A 23,649-nucleotide genomic window follows, 5' to 3' on the forward strand; every position below is an offset into this window, starting at 1 on the left:
ATAATAAAAACCTGTCACTGCATACTAAATCATACGCTGCATAAATTGTAGTATGGGTAGACGATAAAGGATATAAGTAATAATTCCAGGACGATGTGTAAATACCAGGGATACAGTGCTTGACAGTGACAGAACCGAGCTAGCGCTGTCACTGACTGGGCAACGTAACGTTATGTCCCTGACTGGACATACAGTAGCTAGCTTGATGCCGTGAACTCTCGTGGAGACAGTGTGTGTGTGTTCATTGTATATAGCTAGCTAACGTTAGTCGTTGGTTTAGCCAGATACTATTGACATGGATTTCAACGTGAAGAAATTAGCTTCGGATGCAGGAATTTTCTTCACTCGAGCTATACAGGTGACTCATAAAACAGTAACTAGATTTTTACATTCAATGTATTTCGTGTCTCCAATAAACTTACTAAATAACGTTAGTAAAGTTACTGTTTACTGTTGCTCGCTAGCTAGCTAATGTTCGATAACTAGCTAGCTGACGTTAGCTAGCGTCTGGCTTTATTAAAAACTGGAAGCATTACATATCTGATTTATGCATATTTGCAAGTCCTTTAGCTAGATATGAAAAGGTTTCTGTGCCGTCTGCTATAGCATCAAGCTAGCAGTGCCAGTGGCTATCGACAGCTAGCTATGTTTTGGCTAACAAACGTTCGCTATCTAACTTCGTTTTTTTCAAAAACATAGCTATTTGCGTTTTGGTTTCGGCTACAGTCAGTGTATCTATTATGTCTATGGGGTCAGATGTAAAAACTGGAAGCATCATTATATATGATTTAGCATATTTGCCAGTACATTAGCTAGATATTAGAGGAAGGTTTCTATGCCGTCTGCTATAGCAACTGGCACTGCTAGCTTGATGCTAGGTAGTTATGTTTTCGCTATCTACTATAGTTGTTTTCGAAGAACTCTTTGCTTTTCGGTTTCAGGTACAGTCAGTATCTATGGGGTCAGACGTGACCTTTCGTGCCCTCACCCCCCCAAAAATGCCAACGCAAGAGATATATTTCATTATTGTGACTGTGTAACAGGTCATGATGAAAATCTCCCCAGGGAATGACAGTCAGACTGATTTCCTAATGACTATGTTGCACATAAAGCAATGGATGTCTGCTCAGCCCATAGAAATTGCATTCAGTTTAGTTTATCTTTGTATCTGAACCCATTGGCAGAGGATACTGGTGAAATATTAGATGGGGAAACTAGTAGGTGTATTGCTCCATGGCCTATGAGGACTTGGCATTTAGTTGTATGCTTTCCAGTAGCCTATGAGGAGACCATGACATGAAGTGCATCCCCAAAACCAGTGATAATGGCATGGCATAGGGTAGTTCCATGGGCACCATGTGAAAGTACAATGATACACAGAAACAGTGGAAGGTCACTATTGATGTTGAGTCGCTGCAATAGGCCTTGTTTACTGAGAGCTTGTTTACTGAGAACTGAAGGGTGATGCTGTTATTGTTTCTTTTGCCAAAGTTCACAGGGGAAAAGTTTGGACAGGTAGAGAAGACTGAGCTGGATGCCCACTTTGAAAATCTGCTCAGCCGTGCTGATTCCACTAAAAACTGGACAGAGAAAATCTTCAGGCAGACAGAGGTTCTGCTGCAGCCCAACCCCAGTAAGGCCCAGCATACAAACTGAACGTATCAGGACAGAGGCCTCCAACTCCCACCACCCATCCCTACTCCCTGCTTAATGCAAACACATGCACACACAGGATAGTTAGCCAAAAACACATCAATTGAAAACTGCTTCAAAAACTTCAGATCAGTTTTTTTTAATGGGAAACATGGTGGTTAGGTTACATGGTGATGGAGAGCAGGGAGCGCTAACCTGTGCCTTTCTGATTCTCCATGCTACAGTTGACAACACTGGTGAGTATCTCTGTCATGCAATCTTTTCATCCGTGTGCTCTGTAGTGCAACAGACAAGTGTTACGATGCTGTATTGGGTGTTTTCAAGCACCAGTCTTTTGTGAAAACCTGTTGTTTAGCCTATCCTCTGTCGCAAGTAGTACTTATCAGTGAGCAGCTCAACAGCTGTGTCCGTTAGCCACACCAGACAATGACTCAGCACTGCGGGCTTGTGGGTAACATGCAGAAATTAATTCCCATGTTAGTCTCTCTACTAAGTAGGCTGTCCCAGAAAAAAATATATAATCTTGGTAGACTGAGAGTCATCTGTTCTTTCAACCAATCAATTGGTCAACATTTAAAAATGTGTATTTTTCCATATATAGACACCCTATTTTTGAATAAAATCAACTATGTGTAGGCTAATGAGCTTGTCTGATGCTTTAAGCCTCCTCCTGCTGCTGTTGGCCTTAGCAGATTCTGCCATTAAGCTCTTAAAGTTGCCGGTAATAGGCTACACCAGCGGTCGGCAACCTTTTCTTTTTGGAGTGCCAAGTTATCCTACCATTTCTACTGATCTGCATGGCAGTTATGATTTTAATATGCACATTTTTGTGGAACAGGTTAATTTAATTTATAATAGTCTTCATAACTCAAAATCAATGTCATGTGGTTAATCAATTTTAAATGAAAATGATACAAATCAAAAAGTAACTTATATTGCCAATATGTAAAAACATAAAGCCAACAAATAAAAACATAAAGCCTGCAGGTAGAGAATATTCTGATGAAAATAAATATCCTATAAATCACATTGGCTATCTGCAAGGAACTTGAAACTTTGTATCAACTATTGTATTAACTTGGTCCAGCCCAAAGCTAGTGCTAGCAAACTTGCAACATTATATAAAATATTCTGTGTCCTCTTAGAGTTTACTGCCCCAAACAGACACAGTTGTAGGCTATTTTGCGCAAGGGATAAGAAGTAATCAGGTAGGCCTATTTTATGTTGTTTCCACCAGATCAGAGCATGACATTTTTTCCCCCTTTCATGCTGAGTGGTAATCGAAATGGAGAGAGCTGAAAATATTTTTCAAATAGGGTACGTATAGGAACTGTTGTCATTTTCAGTGGATGTAAAAACGGACTTTGTTTACTTGCTGTTTTGAGGCGAAGAAAAAATGACTGAGAAGCTCCACAGGGATGGTGAGTTAAGACAATCAGAAATGGTGTCAGATCCCCAAATGGGCACACTTCTAGGCAGGCCTACATTTGCACACAGGCCATATAGACTAGTCCTACTTCTATATGCGTAATTGGGTGCGTGTCCTAACTCAAGATTGACAGGAGCACTCCAAACAAAAGACAATGAATAAATTGACTACTCGTAATTGTAATGAAGTAAACCAAAACTTTTTCTTACAAGTGTAGCCTAGGTTGTGCACTCTGCAAACAACGTGTCCACTCCTACAATGACAACGGTAAGACTAATAATAATATATTGAATGCATTAAGAGAAATGACCATAACCAAGCAAACATTGTAGATTAGAAATTACAGGAACAAATGGTAAATGTACTACTGGTGATACTGGTGTGCCATCCCCGTGGCCTCCGCAATGGATTAGTCCTCTCAGCCAGGTGTGAATCAGATGTGTCTCGTGACAATTATTTAGTATGTATTTGCCACTGCTTGACTAAAAAACATCTTGGTCGACCAACAGCCTATCGACCAAACAATCGACCAGTCTACTAAATGGAGTCAGCCCTACTACTAAGGCTTGTTCTTTTCATTATCTGAGTGAAAAACATTTATTTCCATGACGACTTCATTCAACACCTTATTCCCACAATGTTGAATTACAATACTGTACATTCTCATACTGGGCATTGGCTTACTTTGCTTTGGCATTCTCCTCTCCCACCAATTTCCATTTTCAAGTTTCATTTGATGGCTATTTTTGGCCAGTACTCTCTTGAAGCAGGCCCGTTCTTTCTATCTGCAGGTTCCAGGATTGAGGAGTTCCTGTATGAGAAGCTTGACAGAACTGTTCCCTCCAGACCAAATAATGAAGAACTGCTGGGTCATTACATGCAAGATGCGGCAAAAGATTTTGGTCCTGGAACGCCATATGGTGAGTGTGACTCAAGCTTTGTGTAGGCCTACACGGTCTTTCCAGGTGGTATAAAACTGTTTTTTTTATAGGATTAGCAAGTGATAATACAATTTGAGAGAGGAAACTGAGACCGTGTCTTGGCTCCAGTCAAATCCAATAATTAGATTTTCTGGAACATGCATTTCACCAGATGATCTTACTCAATACATCTCCACTCTGTGCTCTCTCCCTCATGCAATCCCTAAGAATGGCTTGAACCTTTTGTGCCTTCAGAAAGCATTCACAGACTTTGACTTTTCCCACATTTTGTTGTTACAACCTGAATTTAAAATGTATTCAATTTAGATGTTTTGTCACTGGTATACACACTATCACATAATGTGAAATTGGAATGATGTTTGTAAAAGTTTTACAAGACTCAATAAGTATTCAACCCCTTTGTTATGGCAAGCCTAAATAAGTTCAGGAGTGAAAATGTGCTTAATAAGTTGCATACCCTATATATCCTACACAAAACATTGGTTCAGCTGACATGAATTATCCTCCCTTCTCTGCAGTAGCTGTCATACTGCTAGGTAGCTTTTCTGGCTTGTGCTATAGCCAGACTAATGTTAGATATTAGAGGAAGGTTTCTGTGCCGTCTGCTATAGCCACTGGCACTGCTAGCTTCGCAGAACTCTTTGCCTTTCGGTTTCAGGTACAGTCAGTGTATCTATGCGATCAGACATGACCTTTCGTGCCCCCATCCCCCAAAAATGCCAATGCAAGAGATATCTTTCATTGTTGTGACAATGTGTAACAGGTCTTGATGAAAATGTCCCCAGGGAATGACAGTCAGATTAATTTCCTAATGACTATGTTGCATTTAAGCAATGAATTGAGCAATGAATGTCTGCTCAGCCCTTAGAAATTATATTCAGTTTAGTTTTTCTTTGTATCTGAACCTATTGGCAGAGGATACTTGGAATGGGAAAAGACTGGTGAAACATTAGACAACTAGCAGGTGTATTGTTTTATGGCCTATAAGGGCTTGGTATTTAGTTGCATAGTTTAATACCCCCAAACCAGTGATAATGATGCAGCTTCTAGTGGCATGGCATAGGGCAGTTTCATGGGCACCATGTGAAAGTACAATGATACACAGAAACAGTGGAAGGTCACTATTGATGTTGTGTAACTGCAATAGGCCTTGTTAACAGAGAACTGAAGGGTGATGTTATTGTTTCTTTTGCCAAAGTTCACAGGGGAGAAGTTTGGACAAGTAGAGAAGACTGAGCTGGATGTGCTTAACAAGTCACAATAATTTGCATGGACTCACTCTGTGTGAAATAAGTGTTTAACATTAATTTTGAATGACTACCTCATCTCTGCACCCCACACATACAATTATCTGTAAGGTTCCTTAGTCGAGCAGTCAATTTCAAACACAGATTCCCACAAAGACCATGGAGATTTTCCAATGCCTCGCAAAGAAGGGCACTTATTGGTAGAAGGTGCAGACATTGTATATCCCTTTGAGCATGGTGAAGTTATTAATTACACTTTGGATGGTGCATCAATACACCCAGTCACTACAAAGACACAGGCGTCCTTCCTAACTCAGTGTGAACTACAACACATTACTGAGTAAGCAGGCTGCATCATGTTATGGGTATACTTGTAATCATTAAGGACTGGGGAGTTTTTCAGGATAAAAAATAAATGAATTGGAGCTAAGCACAGGCTAAATCTGTTTCAGTCTGCTTTTCACCAGACACTGGGAGATGAATTCACCTTTCAGCAGGACAATAACCTAAACACAAGGGCAAATCTTCGCTGGAGTTGATTACCAAGAAGAGTGAATGTTCCTGAATGGCTGAGTTACAGTTTTGACTTAAATCTACTTGAAAATCAATGGCAAGACCTGAAAATGTTTGTTTAGCAATGATCAACAACCAATTTGACAGAGCTTGAAGAATTTTGAAAGTAATAATGGGCAAATTGTTGCACAAACTCTTACAGGTTATTGTGTGTATATCAGTGAATTAAATTATTGTTTTTTCATTTAGATTTCAGGCTGTAACACAACAAAATGTGGAATAAGTCAAGGGGTATGAATACTTCCTGAAGGTACTGTATATCCATGTGAGAAAACATCACCATAGTTGATATTGATCTTGACTCTATGCTCTTTTTCCAAAAGTTTGTAGTGTCACTTTTCCCAAAGCCTTTGCTTATACTGATGATTTCACCCTAAAGTGAGTGAGTAGTGAGATTGGTGATCAGGGCTGTTGTCAGCATTAGTCAATATATTTCCTCCTGCCTCTTCACTCCCCTGCGGTCCAGCCTGTCTCATATCTGTCTGCCCAATAAATCACCTTCACTGGCAATCCTGAGGATCAATAGTGCTCTTTCTCTCTCTCTTTTAATGTTGTTCAATGTTGTTCAGAGTTGGCTCTGCAGGCTTGGCTCTGCAACGACAACCTTAATGCATAAAGTTTATGCACATATTAGTTTACTAGGCTGTCTCTCTGTGGAGCTTTTCCCCTTCAGTTGGAGAAATGTAACTTCGTCACAGAGACCTGAGTGATGGGTCATGTACAGATTTATTTAGGGCTCTGCAGACCTCCTGTTTAGCTAGGAGTTGTTTTCTAAATTAATTCAGCTAATTTGGAATGGAAAGCTCATGCCAATAAATCCACGGTGACTTTTTTCCAAGATGAAAAAATCACAAATACAGTAGCCTATACTTAGGGTTGGGTAGGTTACTTTCTAAATGTAATCCGTTACTAGTTATCTGTCCAAAATTGTAATCAGTAACGTAACTTTTGTATTGCCTAAACTCAGTAATGTAATCTGATTACATTCCGTTACTTTTAGACTACTTTCCCCTGAAGAGGCATTAGAAATAGGCAAAAATGTATGTTACCAATTGAACGACATCTATTGCAGTTTACATAGCTGGCCATATATGGATGTTACATTTTACTTCATGGGTTGGTTATGTAGGCTTCTTCAAACCCATCGCTTTCTACTATATATAATAATACAATTCAATTCAATTATCTTTACCATAAATAAATATAATTTCTAAGTCCAAAAATGGATGTAGCAACTACAGATTTCCCCTTTAAGTCTATCAAATGTGTGAGGGTTTGAGCATGTGTCCATTAGGCCTATGAATAAAATAAAAAAATTACCAGCATGAATTCGATTGAACGATAAAAGCCCCACTTTTATTTCATAGGCTGGGATCCGCACTATGCAGCTGTTACGAGCGCATTGTCACTGGCTGTTCACTGGTTTCAAAAACAATGATTGTTAGGCAGTTTAAACTTCTTGAATTGAACCATTATTGGGTTCAAATACACATTTAGATTTGTGAACAGCCGTCCACAACAACCACAATCTGTAAGGCGCAAATTGCTACATGCACTATATAGATATCAATAACAAGTGATATCCATTTCGCCGTAGACTACACCACTGCTGTCATCCTTACCTCCAAGAGTTTATTCAAGTTGGATAAACTCTGGATGCAGACAGCAGTCATAGCTTGGACTGTAGCCTACAAAAGGATATTCCTGCTCTTTTCCCACGATCCATCAAACACATTTAGTGTGTCATCATAGTGGTCTTTGACTCGCTCAGGTGGAACAAATTTAAACTTGTGCCTTTTTTCAATGCTGGTTTGAATGTCATTGAGAAAACAGAAGTGTCAATTATTATTTTTTTCGCAAACATCCTTTCTGAATTTAAAAGTAAACCTCGAAGTAATCATCTAGTTTTTCAAAAGTATCTAATCTGGTTACAATATTTTTGGTGTTAACGTAACGGATTACAGTTACCATTTTTTGTAATCCCTTACATGTATTCCGGTACTCCCCAACCCTGCCTACACTAAGCAAGTTACGTTTATACCCTGTAATTCCCTCATGAGAGAAACAGGCATGTTTTAGTGATTTTGAAATAATTTGATTTATAATGAATTCATTTGTACACAGGGTATTCAGTTCTGTAGCTAAAAATAAATGTCACAGACATCTTTGGAACTGTGGAAGAGCAAGACATCAATCCCATTCTCTCCTGCCATAGCAACTATTACTAGATGAACACTCAGTTGCTTTAATCAGATCATTAGTGGCCTGTTTCTCAGTGGTGGCTTTTAGTGATGTAGCCTTTCGTGTTGATGGGTGTAGAAAAACTGTTGAAATAGTGGCTCTAACAGCAAAAACAGCAAAGATGTGTAGAAAAACATTTCCTAAGTATTAGAATGTGGTCTGTCCATGTTTGACACAGATTTGCATACTTCAAATTTAGCTAGTATAGGCCTTTTTGACGCTATAATCATTGCTGTGTGTTGTTATTCATTAGATATTCCCTTGAGGTCTGTAATCTAGTCTGTTTTACATCTGGGGAAACCCCAATGTTAAAATGGGGAATTTTGAGTTTTGTTGCTTTGGTAAAAGTCATGTCAAGAATGTCGCCGTGTCTAGAGGTTCCCTCAGTGTGGCCCTCCCCCTCTCTTTGCAGGTATATTGTAGTTGGCCAAGGTTCTCCCACACACTATCTCAGTTGGAGTGCATTTATTATTGATGCACTGGGTGTTGCTATCTAGATGGAGCTCTGAATCTACACTACTACACCAAAACAGCAGGCTTTGTGGGGTAGGCTAATCAGGGCATTGATAGACAGTTGGTGAAGGGGCGTTTGTGCCATAGATTACTGGGATGGGAATAGCCTAAATGTTTGATACAGGTTGTATTGCGCTACCATGTCCTATTGGTCTAGACTTTGTCTGTTTCTATTCTTCTGATAATAAGTCATTCCTAATTAATAAGTCACTCCTAGGCCTATATTTCACATATATTGTGTGTGTGTGTGCTGCTGTAGGTAGCACCCTGATCAAAGTAGGCGATTGTGAGAGGAGACTGGGCAGTGTACAGAGGGAGTTCCTACAGACCTCCGCTATCGGCTTCCTCACCCCACTCAGGAACTTTCTGGAAGGAGACTGGAGGACCATCTCAGTGAGTCTGGCTATCTGGCCTCAGAGGGACATCTTGGGATTGCATGCAGACCAGTGTGTAGACCAGGATTTGCTGATCTTCTCCTCCCTGTCTCAGAAAGAGAGGCGTCTCCTGGAGAACCGCAGACTGGACCTGGACTCCTGTAAAGCACGGCTGAAGAAAGCCAAATTAGCAGAGTCCAAGGCTGCGGTGAGTCTGCCCTCCTCTCCCTGTTCCCCGTTAGCTGCATCATGTAGCCATGAGTCTACCCTCGTCTTCCTGTTTCCCTTCAGCAGCATCATGTAGCCATGCGTCTACCCTCTACCCTCCTCTTCCTGTTTCTCTTCAGCTGCATCATGTAGCCATGAGTCTACCCTCCTCTTCCTGTTTCCCTTCAGCAGCATCATGTAGCCATGCGTCTACCCTCTACCCTCCTCTTCCTGTTTCCCTTCAGCTGCATCATGTAGCCATGCGTCTACCCTCTACCCTCCTCTTCCTGTTTCCCTTCAGCAGCATCATGTAGCCATGAGTCTACCCTCTACCCTCCTCTTCCTGTTTCCCTTCAGCTGCATCATTTAACATTTTAACATTTAAGTCATTTAGCAGACGCTCTTATCCAGAGCGACTTACAAATTGGTGCATTCACCTTATGACATCCAGTGGAACAGCCACTTTACAATGGTCACGTAGCCATGCGTAGCCATGCGTCTACCCTCTACCCTCCTCTTCCTGTTTCCCTTCAGCTGCATCATGTAGCCATGCGTCTACCCTCTACCCTCCTCTTCCTGTTTCCCTTCAGCAGCATCACAGAGGCATGCGTCTACCCTCTACCCTCTTCCTGTTTCCCTTCAGCAGCATCATGTAGCCATGAGTCTACCCTCTACCCTCCTTTTCCCGTTTCCCTTCAGCTGCATCATGTAGCCATGTGTCTACCCTCTACCCTCCTCTTCCTGTTTCCCTTCAGCAGCATCATGTAGCCATGCATCTACCCTCCTCTTCCTGTTTCCCTTCAGCTGTATCATGTAACCATGAGTCTACCCTCTACCCTCCTCTTCCTGTTTCCCTTCAGCTGCATCATGTAGCCATGCGTCTACCCTCTACCCTCCTCTTCCTGTTTCCCTTCAGCAGCATCATGTAGCCATGCGTCTACCCTCCTCTTCCTGTTTCCCTTCAGCTGCATCATGTAGCCATGAGTCTACCCTCCTCTTCCTGTTTCCCTTCAGCTGCATCATGTAGCCATGCGTCTACCCTCTACCCTCCTCTTCCTGTTTCCCTTCAGCTGCATCATGTAGCCATGAGTCTACCCTCCTCTTCCTGTTTCCCTTCAGCTGCATCATGTAGCCATGAGTCTACCCTCCTCTTCCTGTTTCCCTTCAGCTGCATCATGTAGCCATGCGTCTACCCTCTACCCTCCTCTTCCTGTTTCCCTTCAGCTGCATCATGTAGCCATGAGTCTACCCTCCTCTTCCTGTTTCCCTTCAGCTGCATCATGTAGCCATGAGTCTACCCTCCTCTTCCTGTTTCCCTTCAGCTGCATCATGTAGCCATGCGTCTACCCTCTACCCTCCTCTTCCTGTTTCCCTTCAGCTGCATCATGTAGCCATGAGTCTACCCTCCTCTTCCTGTTTCCCTTCAGCTGCATCATGTAGCAGGGAGTCTACCCTCCTCTTCCTGTTTCCCTTCAGCTGCATCATGTAGCCATGAGTCTACCCTCCTCTTCCTGTTTCCCTTCAGCTGCATCATGTAGCCATGAGTCTACCCTCCTCTTCCTGTTTCCCTTCAGCTGCATCATGTAGCAGGGAGTCTACCCTCTACCCTCCTCCACCTCTTCCTGTTTCCCTTCAGCTGCATCATGTAGCCATGAGTCTACCCTCTACCCTCCTCCACCTCTTCCTGTTTCCCTTCAGCTGCATAATGTAGCCATGCGTCTACCCTCTACCCTCCTCTTCCTGTTTCCCTTCAGCTGCATCATGTAGCCATGCGTCTACCCTCTACCCTCCTCTTCCTGTTTCCCTTCAGCTGCATCATGTAGCCATGCGTCTACCCTCTACCCTCCTCTTCCTGTTTCCCTTCAGCTGCATCATGTAGCCATGAGTCTACCCTCCTCTTCCTGTTTCCCTTCAGCTGCATCATGTAGCCATGAGTCTACCCTCCTCTTCCTGTTTCCCTTCAGCTGCATCATGTAGCCATGCGTCTACCCTCTACCCTCCTCTTCCTGTTTCCCTTCAGCTGCATCATGTAGCCATGAGTCTACCCTCCTCTTCCTGTTTCCCTTCAGCTGCATCATGTAGCCATGAGTCTACCCTCCTCTTCCTGTTTCCCTTCAGCTGCATCATGTAGACATGAGTCTACCCTCTACCCTCCTCTTCCTGTTTCCCTTCAGCTGCATCATGTAGCCATGAGTCTACCCTCCTCTTCCTGTTTCCCTTCAGCTGCATCATGTAGCCATGAGTCTACCCTTTACCCTCCTCTTCCTGTTTCCCTTCAGCTGCATCATGTAGCCATGAGTCTACCCTCTACCCTCCTCTTCCTGTTTCCCTTCAGCTGCATCATGTAGCCATGAGTCTACCCTCTACCCTCCTCTTCCTGTTTCCCTTCAGCTGCATCATGTAGCCATGAGTCTACCCTCCTCTTCCTGTTTCCCTTCAGCTGCATCATGTAGCAGGGAGTCTACCCTCTACCCTCCTCCACCTCTTCCTGTTTCCCTTCAGCTGCATCATGTAGCCATGAGTCTACCCTCTACCCTCCTCCACCTCTTCCTGTTTCCCTTCAGCTGCATAATGTAGCCATGCGTCTACCCTCTACCCTCCTCTTCCTGTTTCCCTTCAGCTGCATCATGTAGCCATGCGTCTACCCTCTACCCTCCTCTTCCTGTTTCCCTTCAGCTGCATCATGTAGCCATGAGTCTACCCTCCTCTTCCTGTTTCCCTTCAGCTGCATCATGTAGCAGGGAGTCTACCCTCTACCCTCCTCTTCCTGTGTCCCTTCAGCTGCATCATGTAGCCATGCGTCTACCCTCTACCCTCCTCTTCGTGTTTCCCTTCAGCTGCATCATGTAGCCATGAGTCTACCCTCTACCCTCCTCTTCCTGTTTCCCTTCAGCTGCATCATGTAGCCATGCGTCTACCCTCTACCCTCCTCTTCCTGTTTCCCTTCAGCAGCATCATGTAGCCATGCGTCTACCCTCTACCCTCCTCTTCCTGTTTCCCTTCAGATGCATCATGTAGCCATGCGTCTACCCTCTACCCTCCTCTTCCTGTTTCCCTTCAGCTGCATCATGTAGCCATGAGTCTACCCTCTACCCTCCTCTTCCTGTTTCCCTTCAGCTGCATCATGTAGCCATGAGTCTACCCTCCTCTTCCTGTTTCCCTTCAGCTGCATCATGTAGCCATGTGTCTACCCTCTACCCTTCTCTTCCTGTTTCCCTTCAGCTGCATCATGTAGCCATGAGTCTACCCTCCTCTTCCTGTTTCCCTTCAGCTGCATCATGTAGCAGGGAGTCTACCCTCTACCCTCCTTTTCCTGTTTCCCTTCAGCTGCATCATGTAGCTGGGAGTCTACCCTCTACCCTCCTCCACCTCTTCCTGTTTCCCTTTAGCTGCATCATGTAGCAGGGAGTCTACCCTCTACCCCCTCCACCTCTCCTTGTTCCCCTTCTATTACATAATATAATAAGGCATCCCCCTCTACCCCTCCCTGTTCCAGTTCAGCTGCATCATGTAACCAGGCTCCAGTTCAGTGAACTGCTACTGCTAACTAACATCTATCTCTGTTCTAATTATGTTCACAGTGTGAGGGAGAAGTGAGTATTAGTGTAAAATATTGTCCACTTTGGTTATTTCCCCCCCCCCCCCTTTTTTTTCATTCTGACATGCTCTGTCCATTTTCTCATTGGTACTTTGAAGTCCAGTTGAACGCATGTGAGAAGCCAAGAGAGAGAGAGAACAGACTTTCACGTCCTTTTGAAAGTGAAAGAAATTATATTGCGGCATGGTACACTGGAGCAAACCCATATATGACCCTAGAGCAGTGGTATTCAAACTTTTTCAGCAAGGATCCCATTTTTTCCCACCAGAATTTCTGGGGACCCCACCTCAAATGTAATGACACAATCATAAAATTACGATTTTTACATCTGTGTGTGTGTGCCGTGCCGTGCCTTTGGAAAGTATTCAGACCCCTTGACTTTTTCTACATTTTGTTACGCTACAGCCTTATTCTAAAATGGATTAAATAAAATATTTTTCTCATCAATCAATACCCCATAATGACAAAGGAAAAACAGCTAATTTATAAACAATTAACAGAATAACCTTATTTACATAAGTATTCAGACCCTTTGCTATGAGACTCGAAATTGAGCTCAAGTGCATCCTGTTTCTATTGATAATCCCTGCGAGGTTGCTACATCTTGATTGGAGTCTGTGGTAAATTCAATTGATTGGACATGATTTGGGAAGGCATGTCAGAGCAAAAACGTGTCTCAAAGGAATTGTCCATAGAGCTCCGAGACAGGATTGTTTCGAGGCACAGATCTGGGGAAGGGTACCAAAACATTTCCGCAGCATTGAAGGTCCCCAAGAACACAGTGGCCTCCATCATTCTTAAATGGAACAAGTTTGTAACCACCGAGACTGTTCCTAGAGCTAGCCGCCCGGCCAAACTGAGCAATCAGGGGAGAAGGGCCTTGGGTAGGGAGGTGACCAAGAACCCATTGGTCACTCTGACAGAGCTCCAGAGATCCTCTGTGGAGATGGTAGAACCTTCAAGAAGGACAACCATCTCTGCAGCACTCCACCAATCAGGCCTTTATGGTAGAGTGGCCAGACGGAAGCCACTCCTCAGTAAAAGGCACACGACAGTCCGCTTGGAGTTTGCCGAAAGGCACCTAAAGGACTCTCAGACCATGAGAAATAAGATTCTCTGGGATGATGAAGCATGGTGGTGGCAGCATCATGCTGTGGGGATGTTTTTCAGTGGCAGGGACTAGGAGACTAGTCAGGATTGAGGCAAAGTACAGAGAGATCCATGATGAAAACCTGCTCAGGACCTCAGACTGGGGCAAAGGTTCACATTCCAACAAGACAACGATCCTTAACACACAGCCGAGCAAACACACGAGTGACTTCGGGACAAGTCTCTGAATGTCCTTGTGGCCCAGCCAGAGCCCGGACTTGAACCCGATCGATCGACACTAGAGAGACCTGAAAATAGCTGTGCAGCAACACTCCCCATCCAACCTGACAGAGCTTGAGAGGATCTGCAGAGAAGAATGGCAGAAACTCCCCAAATACAGGTTTTCCAAGCTTGTAGCGTCATACCCATGAAGACTCGAATCTGTAATCGCTGCCAAAGGTGCTTTAAAGTATTGAGGGTCTGAATACTTACAGTACCGACTTCAACTGTATATACATACATACATACATACATACATACATACATACATACATACATACATACAGTTGAAGTCGGAAGTTTACATACACATAGGTTGGAGTTATTAAAACTCGTTTTTCAACTACTCCACAAATTTCTTGTAACTACAGTTTTGGCAAGTCGGTTAGGACATCTACTTTGTGCATGACACAAGTAATTTTTCCAACAATTGTTTACAGACAGATTATGTCACGTACAATTCACTGTATCACAATTCCAGAGGGTCAGAAGTTTACATACAATAAGTTGACTGTGCCTTTAAACAAAGACAAAGATCATACTTTTGGAGTAATGTCCTCTGGTCTGATGGAAAAAAAAATATAGAACTGTTTGGCCATAATGACCATTGTTATGTTTGGAGGAAAAAGGGGGAGGCTTGCAAGATGAAAATACCATCCCAACTGTGAATCACAGGGGTGGCAGAATCATGTTGTGGGGGTGCTTTGCTGCAGGAGGTACTGGTTGAGGCAGGAAAATTATGTGGATATATTGAAGCAACATCTCAAGACATCAGTCAGGAAGTTAAAGCTTGGTCGCAAATGGATCTTCCAAATGGACAATGACCCCAAGCATACTTCCAAAGTTGTGGCAAAATGGCTTAAGGACAACAAAGTCAAGTTATTGGAGTGGCCATCACAAAGCCCTGACCTCAATCCCATAGAAAATCTGTGGGCAGAACTGAAAAAGAGTGTGCGAGCAAGAAGGCCTACAACCTGACTCAGTTACACCAGCTCTGTCAGGAGGAATGGGCCATAATTCACCCAACCTATTGTGGGAAACTTGTGGAAGGCTACCCAAAACATTTGGCCCAAGTTAAACAATTTAAAGGCAATACTACCAAATACTAATTGAGTGTATGTAAACTTCTGACCCACTGGGAATGTGATGAAAGAAATAAAAGCTGAAATAAATCATTCTTTCTACTATTATTCTGACATTTCACATCCTTAAAATAAAGTGGTGATCCTAACTGACCTAAGACAGGGACTTTTTACTCGGATTAAACATCAGGAATTGTGAAAAACTGAGTTTAAATGTATTTGGCTAAGGTGTATGTAGACTTCCAACTTCACTATACATACATACATACAAATTGGGGAGCCCATTGCAGTTCCCAGTGGGGTTGCAACCTCAACTTTGAATACTACTGCCCTAGAGTCAACAAAACTGAGTAGTACACAAAATCATTTGTAAAATGGAACAGTGTATGGGTGCAACGTGACTAACTGCATCCAATTACCAAGTTCATCCTCCTATTAAATCACAAAGGCCTTTTTGAGACCAGTAGTGAGAGGAATGGCCCTGTCCCATGTGAGTACAGATGACTTGGGTTAAAAGTCCTGATTGCTCACATGCTTGCCCAATTATACCATGTCCAGTGAATGTCTACCGCCACATCACATTCCCAGCTCCCACTCTGTGAGAGCATTTGAAATGTTAAGATGTATGGCTGTTTTTTTCCTTCAGGTCAAAGATCTAATTTGATAATATATGTTTTCTTGATAGCATGATTAAATAAACCGATATACAGAGGAAACTCCATAAATACAATTTATTTTGATTTTAGACTAATTTCAAATCAGATTTTTGAAACCTGTATGCATGGTGATTGCCAAATGAAGGCATGCACATTTTGAAAAATATGTTTGTTTAGCGTACTTATTTATTTCCTGCAAAATATTTGTCTTTTAGAAGTACTTTAATTACATTGGGATTTGGCCAGCCCAATGTAATGATTAAGAAGTCAATTGAGACTAATTTACTGTATTCGATTAGATACCGTAGATGTATTGTCCTCTGAAGAGGAAATTATTTTCCACAGACCTCAACATTTTATAGAAACTGTACATAAAAAATCAAACCAACTTATCTCCCAGACATAACATTCACAGTTTCTTCTTCCATACTCCATATATGATAGATTAACCTCTGTGACCAGACGACCGGAACTATTCTCCAGATATACTGTAGGCTACACATTCTATGGGCTACTGCACACATATTTGTTTTAAATCCAGCACCTGGTTTGTTTGGGGTTAGAATGAGATGATGGTTGAAGGATGGCTTTCTTTAAGGGCTATGACAATGACGGATGACAGGCTGTGTACACATCTCTCATGCTGCTGTGTTTATTTACACATGTAGCATGGTCGTCGTCCTTCTAGTCTAACATGCCTTGGGACTCCAGGCAGTAGGTATGCAGTACAGGAGGTTGATGGCAACTTAATTGGGGAGGACGGGCTTGTGGTAATGACTGGAGCAGAATAAGTGGAATGGAAACTGTTTGATTCCATTTCATTCGCTCCGTTCCAGCCATTATTATGAACAGTCCTCTCCTCAGCAGCGTTCACTGATATGCAGGTGAAGAAAGATATTTGTACCATTCCAGGGCTCAACAGTGGGACCATTTTACTCACATATGCGCCTAAATATTTTGCTTTGGGACCTGGAATGTTTATATTGGAACACTAGTGTGCCTAGAAAAAGTAAGGATTTTAGCTTTAATATCTGAAAATTTTTCGTTGTGCTCCTACATTTCTTTGTGTGCACATACATTTTACAACTTATGCGCACACACGTGCTCCTTGTAAAGAAGGTGAGCGTAGAGCTCTGCAGTCTTTGATTGGCCAGTGCTTGCAGAACAGACTTGTCTCATATCATCAAGATAATAACAAAGGGTTTAGTTTTTGCTATGTGTGCGTCCCTGTCACATGACTCTCTTATACTTTTGGTTTTGTTTGTTGTTTTGTTTGTCCTTTTGTGTATGTTGTTTGGTTTGGTGCACACCATACTGTATGTGTAAACTGCTCTGCTGTGTCTGTAGGCTGTGCCTGATTTTCAGGAAACCAGGCCCAGAAATTATGTCCTCTCTGCCAGTGCATCTGCGGTAAGGAGCTTAAACAGCCAGTCCACTCTACACTCACACTGTACATGTAGCCTACTGTCACGTTACAAATTCTATGGTATTTCTTCATATCACCAGATTGCTTCTGGCATAGTAATAGAGTAATCCATTATCTATGTGGTACTTGACTTAACACAGGCAACGGTCTAATTTCCCAGGCACAACAATCAAAAGTAGGGCAAAGCTCTTCAAAGATGTTATACTTCAATTGATCCAAATAAAATGAACTCTGAATGCAGGACCAGAATATTTGGAAAATGCTTTCTTTTGAATGCACCCCTAGGTTGAAAATCTGTATCGTTACTGTCATCAGTCTCAATCCAATCTAAGAATGTGTGTCTCCCCTGTGATGTCATCAGAATGTATCTCTCTCTCCCCCTCTCTTGTTGCCCTGCGGCTTTTCAGCTCTGGAGCGAGGAGGTGGACAAAGTGAGTATGACATGTTTGGACACCATCCTCCTCCCGTATTGTATAAATAAGTAATATCTTTACTCCTAGTGATCTTTGTTTCTAGGTAAAGTGTCTGTCTCGTTTCACAAGTTATTACCTTCAGAGTTCACACAAGAACAAAACAGCTGATAATGGAAAATGGGGGCTGTAGTATTACATGATACCGCTCTCTGTTTGTTTTGGTTGTTCTGTAGGCAGAACATGAGCTTCGAGTGGCACAGACAGAGTTTGACAGACAGGCAGAGGTCACACGGCTCCTGCTGGAGGGAATCAGCAGTACACACGTGAGTCATGAGGTCAAACCTGTAGAGTGGACCAACATGACCACTACACATGGCCACTCTCTTCAGCATATGCACTGTTTACCAGGTAATAAGTTTGGGATAATCAATGAGGGGCTCTATGGAAAATAATGAACGATGTGGAAGGTGTGGTGTGGACTAACCTTCCACAGAGTTTCATTATTTTCCAGAAAATGCATAGAGCCCCGGGTTGATTATCCCTTTATAACATAATTTAACACATTTGCAGCAACAATTTTTTTATTTGCAGGTAGAAATGTGATCAACATCCACTAAAGTAGGTAGCTAGATAGCTACAAGGTTACTAGATAGCTACAGTAGTTGCCTTGGCAACCGAACATACTTACTGGTTTTTGCTAACCAAACAATCAGTCCTATCTTGTTATTATGAATGAATAACATATTGAAAATCGAATTCAACAGTGCCAATAATGTTTTCAATTTGACTTTTGCCTTCAAAGCAGCTCAAACATAGAACATGTAAGACTGAACTATAGCTATTGAATTCTACTGTACTGATATACCGTGCATTATAGGGAAATAATGCATGCGCCAGAATGCACTTCAAGCCAATCAGAAACTTATATTTAACAATGCCATGGTATAAACTGTTTTAACATGGTGGTGACAGGGTATGTTGAGGGGGACCAAGTAACAACTGTGTTATATGTGTTTTGGGTATGTTGTCTGTAGGTGAACCACCTGCGCTGCCTGCATGAGTTTGTGGAGGCACAGACAGCCTACTACAAGCAGTGTCACCTGCACATGCAGGACCTGCAGAAAGAGCTGGACAGGTGAGGACTGGCTCTGGGTAGATGCACAACTTTATATTGGACATACTAGCATACTTAGCTGGGCTGTCTAGATCTGGCTTTTATTTGTTGCAGTGTTTGCTATTCAAATGGATGTAAGCTGTTTATCAATGACCATCTCCACTATTATCTCTTATGCTCTCAGTTCCAATGGAGATGTGTAAGTAACATTTGATGACGATTACAGTTGAACTCACCATTACTCAACATATTTTTGTTAACCGTTAGTTAAGTCTGATTATTTCCCAGGGAATGTGCTGTATACCTTATGAATGTCTTCACTCCCTAAACCTCTGCAGGTTTCCCAATGCGTTTGCTGGTAACCCAGGCCACTCCATGGCCTCCGGTGGCTCCTCTCCCCTGGACCCTACCAGCGCTGTGGAGACAGACACGCTGAAGATCGAGGAGGTGCAGGCCCCTGCCACAGGCACACGCAAGGCCAAGGTCCTGTACGACTACGACGCTGCCGACACCAGTGAGCTATCCCTACTGGCTGACGAGGTGAGCACACGAACACACACACAGAATTCTACCTGCACACCCGTCATTAGTTGAATCAGGTGTATCCGTGCAGTGCTAGAATATGTGGTATGGTGGGCAGGAAACAGTCTACAGTCTTGAAACAACTAGGACTAGATGCAAGATACAAGATGGTGCTATTTTGTGTTTTTTTGTGTTTTTTGTGTAGCTTCTGGATATCAGAACAGCAATTACTCACCTCGAACTGGACAAAGATTTTTTCTTTAACTTCTTATGGCTGCATCCCGCTACCGGGATCGATATGACAGCAGCCAGTGAAAGTGCAGGGCGCCAAATTCAAACAACAGAAATCTCATAATTAAAATTCCTCAAACATACATGTGTCTTATATCATTTTAAAGGTAATCTTGTTGTTAATCCCACCAAAGTGTCCGATTTCAAATATGCTTTTCAGCGAAAGCACTACAAACGATTGTTAGGTCACCACCAAACCACAATAAGCACAGCAATTTTTCCAGCGACCGATAGCTTTCACAAAAAGCAGAAATAGAGAATTAATCACTAACTTTTGATTATCTTCATCAGATGACACTCATAGGACTTCATGTTACACAATACATGCATGTTTTGTTTGATAAAGTTCATATTTATAACAAAAAATCGGAGTTTACATTGGCGCGTTACATTCACTAGTTCCAAAAACATCAAGTGGTTTTGCATAGCCACATCGTTTCAACAGAAATACTCATCATAAATGTAGATGATAATACAAGTTATACACATGGAATTATAGATATACCTCTCCGTAATGCAACCGCTGTGTCAGATTTCAAAAAAACTTTACGGAAAAAGCAAATCATGCAATAATCTGAGACGGAGCTCAGAACAATAGCCAAATTAGCCGCCATGTTTGGGTCAACAGAAACCAGAAAATACATGATAAATGTTTCCTTACCTTTGATGAACTTCATTAGAATGCAGTCCTAGGAATCCCAGGTCCACAATAAATGCTTGATTTGTTCGATAATGTCCGTTATTTATGTCCAATTAGCTACTTTGGTTAGCGCGTTAGCGGTAAACAATTCCAAAGTCACAAAGCGCATCCACTATAACGTGACGAAATGTCCAAAAGTTCCTTAACAGTCAGTAGAAACATGTCAAACGATGTACTGAATCAATCTTTAGAATGTTGTTAACATACATCTTGAATAACGTTCCGACCGGAGAATTAGATTGACTTCAGAAGAGCGGTGGAACGGAGGTCCTCCTCATGTGAAGGCGCATGTGAAAGCATGGTCAGCTCGTGGCAGTGATTACTCATTCCTGTCTCCTTCGGCCCCCCTTCACCTTAGAGTCATCAGACAAAGTTCTATTGACTGTTGACATCTAGTGGAAGCCGTAGGAAGTGAAAACTCATCAATATCCCGCTGTAATTTCAATGAGAGCTTTGTTGAAAATCTGCCACCTCAGAAACAATTCAAACAGGAAGTGGAACTTCTCAGGTTTTTGCCTGTCATATGAGTTCTGTTATACTCACAGACATAATTCAAACAGTTTTAGAAACTTCAGAGTGTTTTCTATCCAATACGAATAATAATATGCATATATTAGCAACTGGGACTGAGGAGCAGGCAGTTTACTATGGGCACCTCTGTGTACCTTTCATCCAAGATACTCAATACTGCCCCTGCAGCCATAAGAAGTTAATGAGTTTAATGCTGATACCAGGCCTAAATCCCCGTAATTCGCATGAAGAGGAGACGGCGATACAAGGGACGCAGTTCCGGGTGCCTTGTGAGAATTCGTCGGCAAGTGGGTAACCCGTCTCTACCATCCGTCCCATTGACAAACGTGCAATCATTGGAGAATAAACTGGATGAGCTCCGTTCGAGACTATCCTACCGGGACAATAAAAATGATGATTTCTTATGTTTCACTGAACGACGACATGGATAATATACAGTTGGCTGGGTTTTCCATGCATCGGCAAGACGGAACAGCTACCTCCAGTAAGACGAGGGGTTTGTCAATAAGTCTATTTGTCAATAACAGCGTGAAATCTAATGTTTAAGAAGTCTCAAGATTTTGCTCGCCTGAGGTAGAGTACGTCATGATAAACTGTAGACCACACTATTTACCAAGACCGTTTTCATCTATATTTTTCGTATCTGTCTATTTACCACCACAAATCGATACTGGCACTAAGACCGCACTCAGCAAGCTAAATAAGGCCATAAGCAAACAAGAAAATGCTCATCCAGAAGCGACGCTCCTAGTGGCTGCGGACTTTAATGCAAGAAAACTTAAATCTGTTTTAACTAATTTCTACCAGCATGTCACATGTGCAACTAGAGGAAAAAGAAAACTTGAGACCGCCTTTACTCCACAAAGACACGTACAAAGCTCTCCCTCACCCTCCATTTGGCAAATCTGACTGTAATTCTATCCTCCTGATTCCTGTTTACAAGAAAAAACTAAAGCAGGACGTACCATTGGCTCGCTCAATATGGAAGTGGTCAGATGACGCAGATGCTAAGCTGCAGGACTGTTTGCTAGCACAGACTGAAATATGTTCAGGGATTCAACATTAGGAAGGTGTTCTTAATGTTTTGTACACTCCGTGCATGTTATTATTTTGTCTTTTCCCAGCTAATCACAGTTTACACAGTGCCAGGCATGGACTCAGACTGGCTGGTGGGAGAGAGAGGGAACCAGAAAGGGAAGGTGCCTGTCACATACCTGGAGCTGCTCAGCTAAAGAGATAAATTGAAAGACGCACGCTTGCAACATTGCGCTCACATGCTGACGTTGACAAATTCAACCAACCAAACACACCCACATGCTGTACGCACACGGACCACATTACATCATTGGTGAATATGAAGGAAAATGCACAACATTGAATACGGAGGAATAGTTACCATGACAACTTGGCCGAAAATTCTGAAATGTAAGATATTTACTTACTGAAATGCCCTGTATTATTCAGGCTTTGGTGACCTTTGGTGACCTTTCACAGCTGTGGAAAAAGCTTCATACAGCCTGCCCAGACACTTGCACCTGTTTTAGACATCTTTCCCAAATCCATTACTTTTATGTAAAACATTCCATACACCCTGTGCACCTCTCGTTAGTCCACATTCCTATATTGTCATTTTCCTGGACACCTCTACCACTACCTGGCACTGAAACATGATATGGCCATATGCCCTGCTTAGTGCCTAACCAGAAATTGAAGCACTCATACAGCGGCGATTTGAAGCACTCCTAGTCTTTTACTAACTGCCTTAAAATAATGGGAGAGAGGCTGTGTCCATGTGCTATAACTCATAGAATGTATTGGACACACCGCAATGTCCACACTCCAGTTTGCCTGTTTGCTTAGGACACTTCTTTTGAAGAGGACAAGCCAGATCTAACACAGAACATACATTTTGGCATGCAAAACTGTAACTTGTTATTATTGAAGTATCTGTGGTGAGTTATATTCCCATTTGTGTCCCTTTTTTTACTTTGCTCTTTTTGCTGTTCTGTTTCTTTAACATGTCCTTGTTCCTTCAGTTGTCTTTGTATGTTTTTAGTTGAATTGTTTGATCCGATGTTGTCTTTTCTGTGATAGTCTCAGTGTCTTCAAGACAGGACCTAGGCTGCTACATGTGCTACTGGCAGGAGTTAGTCAGACTACTCTGTTCAATGCAAAGCCTCTGTCTTTCTTGTAATCAGAATTTTAATGTCTGTATATTTATTTCTCATAGACCTTTTAGTACCAAAGCAAACTTAAGTATACATGTGTATGCATGCACTCTGTCAAGGTTTGTGATGCTGTGACTGTTTTGCCATGTCTTGTTTTGACCCTTTTCTGCCTTTACTGTCAATGTATTTATTGTCTGTTCCCAAGCCATGCTGGGTGAATGCGTAGGATGTAATAAAAAATATATATATCTATATGCTTTGGACACAATCTAGTTTGTGTGGTTTGTCAGTTCAGGTTCTTGATCTAATATTCTGGTGTAGCAGTCTGTCGGATTGGAAGTAATCATTATTTTCTAAATACATGTATTTTTTTCAAATTCAAACTTTGTCCATCATTCTAACTCATACTGGTAATTACAACACGCTCTCCTTTTTACAATATTTTCTATGACTACTGCATCAACATGTTCATGCGTATAAAGTATTTTAATCTGGCATGTTTGGCATTAATGTAATGATTTCATTTCAAATAAACTATGCAAGAAATATAGCTTAAACCCATATTTCAAATAAGTACTATAGGTCATTTGTCCAGCAAATCG

General features: G+C 42.2%; 1 protein-coding gene across 11 annotated transcripts; it reads left to right on the forward strand.

Annotated features, from left to right (window-relative positions):
* Nucleotides 1-31: 31 nt before the first annotated feature.
* On the forward strand, nucleotides 32-23,542 carry LOC129853416 (endophilin-B2-like). 11 transcript variants are annotated; one of them, XM_055919424.1, is made up of 14 exons: nucleotides 33-358; nucleotides 1,492-1,633; nucleotides 1,878-1,889; nucleotides 3,874-4,002; nucleotides 8,857-8,990; nucleotides 9,087-9,179; nucleotides 12,760-12,771; nucleotides 17,230-17,292; nucleotides 17,716-17,739; nucleotides 17,955-18,044; nucleotides 18,756-18,856; nucleotides 19,020-19,034; nucleotides 19,174-19,375; nucleotides 19,563-19,731. In XM_055919424.1, exons 1-14 carry the CDS (start codon nucleotides 296-298, stop codon nucleotides 19,710-19,712), a joined length of 1,230 nt encoding a protein of 409 aa, XP_055775399.1. In that variant the 5' UTR covers nucleotides 33-295; the 3' UTR covers nucleotides 19,713-19,731. The 11 variants fall into 11 exon arrangements, with proteins under 11 accessions (XP_055775402.1, XP_055775399.1, XP_055775400.1 ...); XM_055919430.1 differs by lacking the exon at nucleotides 19,563-19,731 and adding an exon at nucleotides 22,004-23,542 and having other exon boundaries at nucleotides 40-358; XM_055919427.1 differs by lacking the exon at nucleotides 19,020-19,034 and having other exon boundaries at nucleotides 32-358.
* The last annotated feature ends 107 nt before the right edge of the window (nucleotides 23,543-23,649 follow it).

This window comes from Salvelinus fontinalis, chromosome 4 (genome assembly GCF_029448725.1).
Source record: "Salvelinus fontinalis isolate EN_2023a chromosome 4, ASM2944872v1, whole genome shotgun sequence".
Classification (NCBI taxonomy): domain Eukaryota; kingdom Metazoa; phylum Chordata; class Actinopteri; order Salmoniformes; family Salmonidae; genus Salvelinus; species Salvelinus fontinalis.

Bases quoted from the DNA above. Each gene is read 5' to 3' on its own strand.
- LOC129853416 (XM_055919424.1), top strand. From the start codon at position 296: ATGGATTTCAACGTGAAGAAATTAGCTTCGGATGCAGGAATTTTCTTC. The intron at 8,991-9,086 runs GTGAGTCTGGCT...TCCCTGTCTCAG, and splicing joins GAGACTGGAGGACCATCTCA to AAAGAGAGGCGTCTCCTGGA. The intron at 19,376-19,562 runs GTGAGCACACGA...TTTTTTGTGTAG, and splicing joins TATCCCTACTGGCTGACGAG to CTTCTGGATATCAGAACAGC.